Genomic DNA, 10,071 nt, shown 5'->3' on the forward strand with positions numbered 1-10,071 from the left:
ACCATAGTCATCAGGGGGAGATGCAGACATCAGGGGGAGGTGTCTGCATGTATGGTCTCGAAACGTGAAGGGTGTGTTGTGTTCTTTTTCCCCTTCGACCGAGGTTATTTTTGTCTCACTGGGTTTTTGTTACTCGGCAAGGTTTTTAACGAGGCAATGAGAGAAGCACCGTGTTTGGGCAACACAAGGGGGAGTGTTCAAGTAAAACCCTATTTTGTGTTTGGCCCAAACTGTAGGTTACTTAATCTAGTGGTAATAGGGTTACATTAGAAGGATCTAGATTCCTATTCAATGTACGATTACTTTCCTTGTATGATTGAGATTCTATGCATTGTAATCCTTTATATAAAGAGGCTCCTATTATCAATGAGAATACACAGCGATTTTCTCTCAATTTCTGATTTCCTAAAACAAGATCCTAAAATAGTTTTTTTTTGACTTTGTCAAGGGGAACCCAAAGGCTTCCTAGGCCCAAGATAAACCCCTTCGGCGCATGTGAAATGCTCCAACTGTGCATTGCAGCACAGTGCCTCGCCACTTTGACAGCTTCGGGGTTCGAACCTAGGTTGGGGAGCACACCCAACTAGGCAAGAACCACTAAGCCACTTGCAGTGGTTAGATCCTAAAATAGTTAACCATTATAAGCCCATAAGTCTTTGCAATGTCAGTTATAAGATCATTTAAAGAAAAAAAAAACCAAAATAAATTTTTTTTTTTTTTAGAAGAAAACTAAAATAATTTAGATCCATTAGATTTTAGAATGTTAAGATTGTCTTTTTTTAAAGAATTTCATGACATGATTTGGTAAGTGATGTGTGAGGCCAACAATCGTTTTCTATGTGATACCCCGAACCCAAAATAGTGGGGTTTTATTTTTATCGTTAAATTTTGTTTGTGTTTTAGTATCACTTATCTACTACTACCTTTGTCTTTTCTTATTTTATTATTAATTTAATTAAAATGTTTCAGTTTATATATATATATATATATGCAATGATTCTCGGTTACGGACGTCCGTAACTTTCAAAATCTGCAGATTTGCAACGTTAGCCGTTGGATGTGGTTAAATGAAGCTCTACGGCCATGATTAAAAGAAGAAGGCATGGGTCATACGGGTTGGAGATTAAAATGGATCCGACCCGGGTCTTATATAAGACCAACCTGGAACTAAGCTCGACGAACTCCCGCTCTTTTGACAATTGATCTCTTTGATCTCCCGCTCTTTCACTCCCTCTACCTCTAAAATATTTTGATTCCCTGTAATGTTTCTGAAGAGAGAGAGAGAGAAAACTGTTGCTGCACCCTTTGGTTTTAAGGACAAAGGCACTCATAATTCAGGTATAGATTTTACAAAAGCTTGTTCTGTCTTCTTTCTCTGTTGACTTTGGATTTGGTCAGGATGATGGGGCCTTGAATCGATAAAAGCTAAAACTGGTTTCTCTGCTGACTTTGGTTTGGGATTCTATGTGTAATTATCAATCTAGTTTAATTGGTTTGCCATTCATTCACTGCCTTGATTATAAAATTGTAAAGTTCATGTAGTTTAATTTTATGTGGTTTCATTGTTTTGCAATGAAAAATTATAGGTCGGGGACTATGTTTCAGGCAATGAATTTAGGGTCAATTTCATGTTCTTCTTAATATGCCTAACGATAGGTAACGTTGTGAAGAACTTTGTTTATTCTTTGTATAATTTCATTTTTTATATGGGGATGTAGTTAATTAGATGTTATTTTCATGTAGTTCTGTTCTTGACAATTATGTGGACAAGGATGAAGATGATCACGAGCCAATATCAACTGATGAAGATGAGGACCCCAGTTCCTTCGATGAAGATGATGACAATTAAGTTCCCCTGCTTTTGAAGAGACTTTATCTCAAAGACTTGTTTTTTGCAGCATAGCAGCAGAGTATAAAGAAGGAAAGAGTTGAGCAGAAAAAGTTTGTCCTTGGTTTTGCAGCATAGCAGCAAAGTATAAAGCAGTGATCAGATTGAGCAGAAAAAGTTTGTTCTTTGCTATGTTATATTAACTAGCTATCGTTGTCTGCCATTTTGTGAACAATTCAATAGTTTTGGATATTGAGGTAAGATCATCGACTTGGATTCTGAAACAGATGGAGTAATCGCTGTTATCCTTATATATTCTTGATAATGAAAGAAATGAAATATGGGTTGATGGATGCTGATTGACTTATCTGCATCTGATTGTTGCTCCCTTTTACTGTTTCATTGAGGATTTGGCATTAGTAAGAATTCTGAGTTCATCTTTTTTATATTCTTGATAATGAAAGAAATGAGCAATTGCATCACTTAGAATGCTCCAAAAGAGGGGAAAAAAGAGCAATTTTTCTTAGAATGCTCCAAAAGAGCAATTTTTCTTCGTATGTTTGTATGAGAACTTGTTTGAGCTAGTGTTCTATTGGGGTTGTAAATGCAGAGTGTAGCATGTGAGCAATTGGCAGGTGATGTGTGATGTATTGATTAGAAGGTAGCTTGTGTACCAAGATGACCACCTTATCACTAATTGCTAGAAACTGTGCAAGAGGAAAAGCAGGTGAAGATCGTGGATTTGAATTGCTAACATACATAATACATAATTGTTCTTTCCACAATTGTTCTGATTTATCTAACATACATAATTGTTCATACATAATAGTTTTTTCCACAAAAACTACGAATGAGCAATAGTAAGCATCAGAAATCCCAACTCCTCCACAGATAACACAACGACCCATCACACTTCTGGCAGAGCGGCCCAATGACAATCCCTAGTTGCTTCCGGCACATGATCAAATCAGGGTGATGCTTGGTCATCGTTCACTATGCTATAATCTGCATAGATGTAACAAGTATTAGCATTTGTACCTTCAATTAATATAAGACAAAGCTGACTTAGCTCAGGCACAGAAACATACATAAAGGAAGATATATGGAAGGTGATGTTTTATGTTGAACTATTGAATCCCAAAACTCAAGCTACTGATAAACTTCTAAATCCCATAAGTATTTGCAGCCTTGACAAACACCCAACTTGGCCAAATTGGGAGTGAGTACTTTATATTTCTTCCTAAACAGTTAGCAGAATCTGAACAGCAGTCTAATGCGATCAGAAAAGAACTGAAAGTATTAGATTGTTGTCCAAAGGTACCAGTCTAGTCTCTATTCTCCTAAATCCTATGATTATCCTATCTTCTCAAACCATATTGAATCCATCCTATTGGCAGAATCCCAACAACAATCTAATAGGTACACAAAGAGAGAGAAATATGAAGAGTTTCTCAATTTTATACATGGATGAAGAGTCATTGCTTGAACTGATGCCAAGTTAACAACTTGTCAACTTCGATGGCAAGAGAACATTACCCACAACATCTAGAAATGGAGCACGTTAAATTAACATGTCAGAGTGTTGAATTATTGCATCACACAATTTCCAACTATCATCAATTGCAAAACTTGATAACAAATCAAACTAAAAGCCATACCAATAAGAAAATTAAGCTAAAACCATACCAATAAATTCGAAACCATTGTTCCCCAGCGGCTTAGTCCTCAGTTGAGTCAGTTCTTCACATCGAATTGGAAGAAAGAGAAGAAACCCACAATAAATTGTAAGCAAGAGAGCACGTTCAAGACTTCCAGTGTTCCAGAGCAAGTCAGCAAAGCCTAAATCAACACCCACGAAATTGAAATCAACATCAATTCTTAACCCTAAAAATTTCCCCAAATTGAATTGAATAAATACAACAAAATTGAATCTTACACTACATTCAATCGATTGCCCCAAAGAAGAAGAGCAGTAGAAAAGAAGGAGCCTTCGATCTCTGAGACTCTGAGAGAAGAAGAGAAAGGAATGCAGCACATTGCTGCCTTGCTCGACGATCGTGGTCGGCTGGTCGCCTGGATTTGGACTCGGGGTGGTCTTGAAGGATTGAAGGAGTGAAGCTCTTCAGTACGCAGCAACCTTGAAGTAACTGAATTCAGGTCGGGAGTTGGGGAGTTGAGGTGGGCTTGAAGAACTGAAGAAACGGACGAAGTTGTGCTATTCTTTGTTCTAAAGAAGACAACTTGAGAACCATCGAGATTCAACTCAAACCTTTGCAGGTGGGTTTTATATTAAATCCGGGTCGTATCAATTAGCCATTTTTTTTGCTGCTTAAATCATGGCCGTAGAGCTTCATTTAACCACATCCAACGGCTAACGTTGCAAATCAGCAGATTTTGAAAGTTACGGACGTCCGTAACCGAGAATCATTGTGTGTGTGTGTGTGTGTGTGTGTATAATCCTCTAGCCAACAAGAGAGTGGTGGTGTTAGCAATGTGCACATTACTTTTGACGTGACCATAATTAGTGACATAATCATTGAGCTTAGGTCACTACTAGAAAAACCCCCCATCACACACAGATTTGGTTCACACAGATATTCACACGGAGAAGATTCTGTGTGTAAAACACTGCAAACACACAGATATTTGTGTGTAAAACTATATTCACACAGTTTTCCGTGTGAAATGAAAACTAAAAGTGGGACCGCAAAAATTCACACGGAAATCCGTGTGAAATTCACACAGATATCCGTATGAATTGTGGTCACACACAGATATCCGTGTGAAGTCTTATTAATGTTTTAAAAATTATTTTATTTGTGTTAGACATTCACACAGATTTCTGTATGAATTAGAGTTGGTACAGAAAAAAATCCGTGTGAATCTTATTTCAAAATAAAATAAAAACAACTTAACTATTTAAAATTAATAAACATGTTTATACACAACACATTAATTCTGAAAATATTTTGTTTCACATAGATATCCGTGTGAAGGCTTTTTGATAACTCTTTGGAAATTCTAATATCCCAATTCATTACTTTCTTTCCATGAATTCTTTGTATACTACATTCTCCCTAGACACTTGAATCACGACATAGCTATAAATTACTTCGTCTCGCTAGATGCATCTAATGCTATATATTTTGGACTCGGAGACTCGGAGTGGAGATCAAAACTCCATACTAAAGAATTACAAAATTTATTTAAATATTTTATATTTTATTTTATCATTTTGTCACAATTGTAGTGAAAATTGCGACAATTTTTTAAAATATATTTTTATATTTTATCATTTTGTCACAATTGTAATGAAAATAGTTAAAAACTTGTGGCCCAAAAAATGTGAAAAATCGGGGTAGGAATTTCAAATTTACAACAATTGAAGGCCCATTTTGTTATCTAGGGCATCAGTACCCTTCCCCCATATAAAACCCAAGCCTCCCCAAGCCGCCTCAGTACCTTCACTTTAGCTTCTGCAGCTCCAAAAAATCCCCAAGTCGCCGAGAAGCCCAGAGCTGCAAATCTCCCTCCTCTCTCTCTCGGAACACCACGGTACCAAATCTCGCTCCTCTCTCTCTCGGAACACCACGGTACCAAATCTCGCTCCTCTCTCTCCCCGAATTTCTCTTTCAAATTTATCTTTTATAATCTAATCTCTCTGTCTTTCTCTCAGATCTATCGCCGGCAACAAAGCTGATATATGTTTGATTGTGGCGGATTTGGTTGGAATTTTGGTTTGATTTGGTGAATTTTGTGGTGTTTGGTTGGTTTCAGGGAGGTTGTCATCGGAATCTGCAGAAATCGGGCTGATTTTGGGGTCTCTGAAGGGGATGGTGTTCGGAATTGCATTGATGGCCTGCTGGGGTACCAAGCGAGTCGCTAAGGTAACGGTTATGGCTGGTTGTTGTTGTTGCTTCATTGTTTCGTCGTGTTGAGATTTGAATTGCTGTGTGAAATGGTAGTGTGATTTATGGATTTAACTCAGTTTCTGTTGCTTCATTGTTTCTCAAATTCAATCTCAGTTGCTTATGGATTTAACTACGGTTTTGGTTTCTAGGTCTTTTACGATTCCTTCACGAATCATTTGAAGGACGTTGGTGGTCTTAATTTGGTGGTATTGAGAATTAAAAGGCCGCTTCCTTCGTGGTGGCTGTAGTGGGTGCTTGAGGGGTGAATCTGTGCTTATGGTGGAGGACTGGAGGCATTGGCGTTCATCTGACAAAAAAAAAAAATAAATAAATAAATAAAAGGGCAATAATTTGATGGACCAAAAAATAATTATGTAAATATGTGAATAATTTAATTAAATTTAATAAATATATTAGATTCACACAGATGTTTTTGGTGATCGGACATAATTGCTGGAGTTGTAATTAAAGTGGGACCCACCAAATGCATTCACACATATTAGCAAATCCGTGTGAAAGTAGTATTAGCAACGCCAGCAATACGTACGGATTATTAATCCGTCTTTGTACCGGTGTGTACTGAGGTTTTCACACGGATTTCCGTATGGAATGCTATGATTTCACACGGATTTTCATCCGTGTGTGATGGGGGGTTTTTCTAGTAGTGGGTAGCTCGGGCTAAGATAGCCAAGACATAGCTAACGGGTGTGCGGAGCAGCCCAATATTATAATAGAGTATGTAATGGCCACTTGGACATAGCTAGGGTGTGTTTTGCAGCCCAATATTACTTTTGTGAGTGGGTAGCAGTGGAATCCTAATTTGGCCTATGAATTATGTTGGCAACTTATTACTTTTCGGTAAAGATTTATGATCTTATGTTGGTTGTGTTTGAAGTGGGTGTATGCTGGTTTTTGAACCATTGATAGCTCTGTGACTTGTTGTGAGACAACTTTTGGTGAAAGTGTACCTGGAAAGTGTTTAATTAGTAGCTTTGATTTCTTGATTATTATAATGCCTGTGATATTTGAGAATGGTATCATGTGACTAACTTTTATACTTAACTTATATACTTGAGTTACTCACTGAGCGTGCTTTTGGCTCATTCCTCATTTAATTGTGTTTGCAGGTCACTTTAGATTTCTGATCAAAAGAGTTTGGAGCGAACAGTGGAGAGTAGAATTCTTCTTTGTCTTTTTGTTTTAGAAATGTTGTAAGCACTATTTAGAGTACTTCTCTTGATTTAGTTGGTGATCTTGTTATCTTTTTTTTTTTTTTTTAGTAGATTGAGTACTTGTATTATTTGGTTTTTCAAATCTAATTCAACCAGTAATAATACTTTGGTCCAATTTCGGGACCGGAGCATTTCATTCCATCTTTTTTTCCCTCTGGTCTGAACACAAAGACCATATATTCCACAAGCAAAAGTTACACTTGAACACCACATAAAGAGTAATGGGTTCCAAATACATATATAGGGCAAGAAGCCTCTTACTGCTACTAGCTTAATTAGGCTTGCTTGCTCTGCTGCTAATTAAAACAGAGTAGAACAGAAAGATCAATAACAAACATCATAATTATTACCATTTCAATGCTTCTTCACAAATTCTGTGATCTCAGAAACTAGACTCGCAGTTTGGACAGACGTGCCTGGCTTCATTTCCGCCGAAAGATAAAAAGCATGACCCATTCCGGGGAAACTCAAAAGCTGCACATCCTGGTTAGCCTTCTTCATGGCCTCATAGTATTCCACCTGAGTGTCCTTAAAGACGTCGATCTCCCCAACGAAAACAAGCATCGGAGGCAGCTTCAGACCATCCAAAGGCGGGGCCAATGAACCCATCGGACACGTAATCGGATGGTCCTTGGTTGATCCCACCGGAAGTGACAAGCTGAATAACTTGTCCGCCATATCTACACTAAAAAACGAAGACTGTGGCTGTTCCAACTCCGACTTGCTCCTCGTTTCCCGGACAAAGCCAGGTTGGATAAGAATCCCACCGGATAACTTGAACTTACCCAAATCCACATTCCCTGCTCGAGCAGCCACTTCATGGACTATGTTTCCTCCTGAACTATCCCCTATGAGGAAAATGCGGTTCAAATCGGTATGGTCATTTAGCCACGGTTCATGAGAATCAGCTTGAGCCAGAGATCGGAGCCAGAGGAGAGCAGAAAAGCCGTCGTCCATCTGAGCTGGGAGGCGGTGCTCGGGTGCTTGTCTTAGATAGGGGGAGACAACAATGGCGTTGGCCGCACGTGCAATTTTGGTGTAGATATGGTAGTACATGTACCAATCCGCTTCGCAAAAGCAAAAGCCCCCTCCATGGAAATGAAGGATTATGGGTAGCTTAGTCTCGTTGTTATCATCTGGCTTTCTCTCCGGTAGATATATTCGGACACGATGGCCGGACGTGTTGTCAATAACCACGTCTTTGGTGGCAACTCCGTTAATGAATTCCTGGTGAGGTGGAACAGGCTCCAATAAGTAACTGATCTGAGGAGGTCCTCTCCATGTCCGGTCGACAGAGCCGTCGTCATAGACTCTAAGCCAATCGGATACTTTCAAGACCAGCTTCTTCTCATGGACCATGGTTGATAACACTGTCGACTCAGTCGATCTTTTCTGTCAGCCTTGGTGTCCCTGAACTAAAAGAGGATAAGCATATATAGACTTGGGTCGAATCAATATATGCATTAAGAACTAATTAGTAGAAGCTGGCAAGCACCATCACTATCTCGTTCTGGACTCAGGAAGCAATCATCAAAAGCAAACAAAATAAAGTCTACGTACCAACTGGATGACTCCAGCAAGTTGACTTGATATCCATATGATATCATATATGTATAAATAATTGTACACTTAAAATATATATTACATTCATGTGATTGTGTTGTTCTATAAAATAATGTAAATATACGTTTTATATTACTACTTGATGAGTTGATGATGCGCACCATGTAATATAACTTCTTGTCAATACTCTACGAAGTCGAGCATATTTAATTTGTTCCAGATCATGCCAGACTTTCAGCATCATACCAGAGCTACGTACGATATATGATATTTCTTTTCATCTAAATTAAAGGGGAATTGCCAAGAAGTCTAATTTCCCTTTTAATTTTCTTCACGTACGAGTTCTCTCAGTTTCGATATAGGTCTAATTTAAATATATTTTTATTTCATAGAGCATCTCTAATAATAAAAATTATTTTCTTTAATTAGTGTGTATTCAGAAACTGCCTCTTTCTCTAAATTAGGGTTTTTGTTGACAGTCCCTTTGTCAGGCTGCCTTCTCGTCCGGCTGCACCTCAGCGTTGGTACTAGCTTTTGGCCTCACTGCCTCACGATGAGTGCAGTCAGACGCGATCTTGTTTTCTTCTGCTTGTCTGATGCACAGAGGCTAGGGTCGGGGGTTTGTGTTTCTCTTCTCCCGTAGTTGAAAAGGGAGGCTGCATCACGGGAAGATCTAAGCTGGATAGATGGGCGGATCCACGGCGGTGGGCTTGGGCGAGCAGCTGAGGCACCTCGAGTTGGTGGTGGGTGGAAGGAGATCGACGATTGTTTCAGATTGAGCAACATATTGGCTGTTCGATCTAGAATCCGGCAATACGAGTTTAGGGGTGTGATGATGGATCGATGTTTTCTTTTGTTGATGGTCCGATGGTGGTCAGGGCCCGACTAGTCGGAGGTGGTGCAGCAGGTGCGACCTTGGGCTGAGGGAGGGCATAGACCCCTCATTATCTGGGCTTATTGGGCCAACATACATTGCATTTGGGTCCCAAGTGGGCTTGTGCTGTTATTTTTTATGCTTTCTTTTTCATTTGTGTTAGTTTTTTTATTGTTTGAAATAAGTCCCATCAAAGTATGGTAGGCGATAGTGGGCTTCATCCTAGTCTACATACTCAATGTGCCTCATCTAGCCTAGTGAGACGTCTATCTGTTTTAAAATGGAAGCAACCTCTAAGTGGCAACATAAAACAGAGTGTTGCAGGATTAGATTTTGTGCGGCAACATAGTAGGAAAGTTGCGTTATTTGTTATGATGCTTATCATTAGTAGAGTTATCTTTTCGTTATGTCACTGTTTTATCAAAACAAATAGAGTTGTCAGTCAAGCACTCTTTGCTAACTATTGCATGTTAGAATAAATTACTTATTGTAAAATGAAGTTCATGCTTTATGGGGCCCCCCGCTCGGTATTCTATGGTTTATTAAATATTAATCAAAACTTGAGGATAGTTGCACCGACCCTCATTTAAAAAAAAAAAAAAATCTTTAACAAAAGTTTCTAAAAGTTGAATATAATTAGTAAATTTTTAACCTTTTCTTGCT

The 10,071-nt window shown here is 38.6% G+C and overlaps 1 protein-coding gene and 1 long non-coding RNA gene across 3 annotated transcripts; one reads left to right on the forward strand and one right to left on the reverse strand.

Annotated features, from left to right (window-relative positions):
• Positions 1-7,067: 7,067 nt before the first annotated feature.
• LOC133715972 (carboxylesterase 15-like) lies at positions 7,068-8,511 on the reverse strand. Its single transcript, XM_062142694.1, has one exon. It carries the CDS (start codon positions 8,328-8,330, stop codon positions 7,326-7,328), a length of 1,005 nt encoding a protein of 334 aa, XP_061998678.1. The 5' UTR covers positions 8,331-8,511; the 3' UTR covers positions 7,068-7,325.
• Positions 8,512-8,753: 242 nt separating this feature from the next.
• LOC133713347 (uncharacterized) lies at positions 8,754-9,862 on the forward strand. 2 transcript variants are annotated; one of them, XR_009847940.1, is made up of 2 exons: positions 8,754-8,869; positions 9,014-9,862. It is a non-coding gene; the product is annotated as an uncharacterized LOC133713347 (long non-coding RNA). The 2 variants fall into 2 exon arrangements; XR_009847941.1 differs by having other exon boundaries at positions 8,801-8,896.
• Positions 9,863-10,071: the final 209 nt, after the last annotated feature.

The sequence above is a fragment of the Rosa rugosa genome, chromosome 6 (assembly GCF_958449725.1).
Source record: "Rosa rugosa chromosome 6, drRosRugo1.1, whole genome shotgun sequence".
NCBI lineage: Eukaryota > Viridiplantae > Streptophyta > Magnoliopsida > Rosales > Rosaceae > Rosa > Rosa rugosa.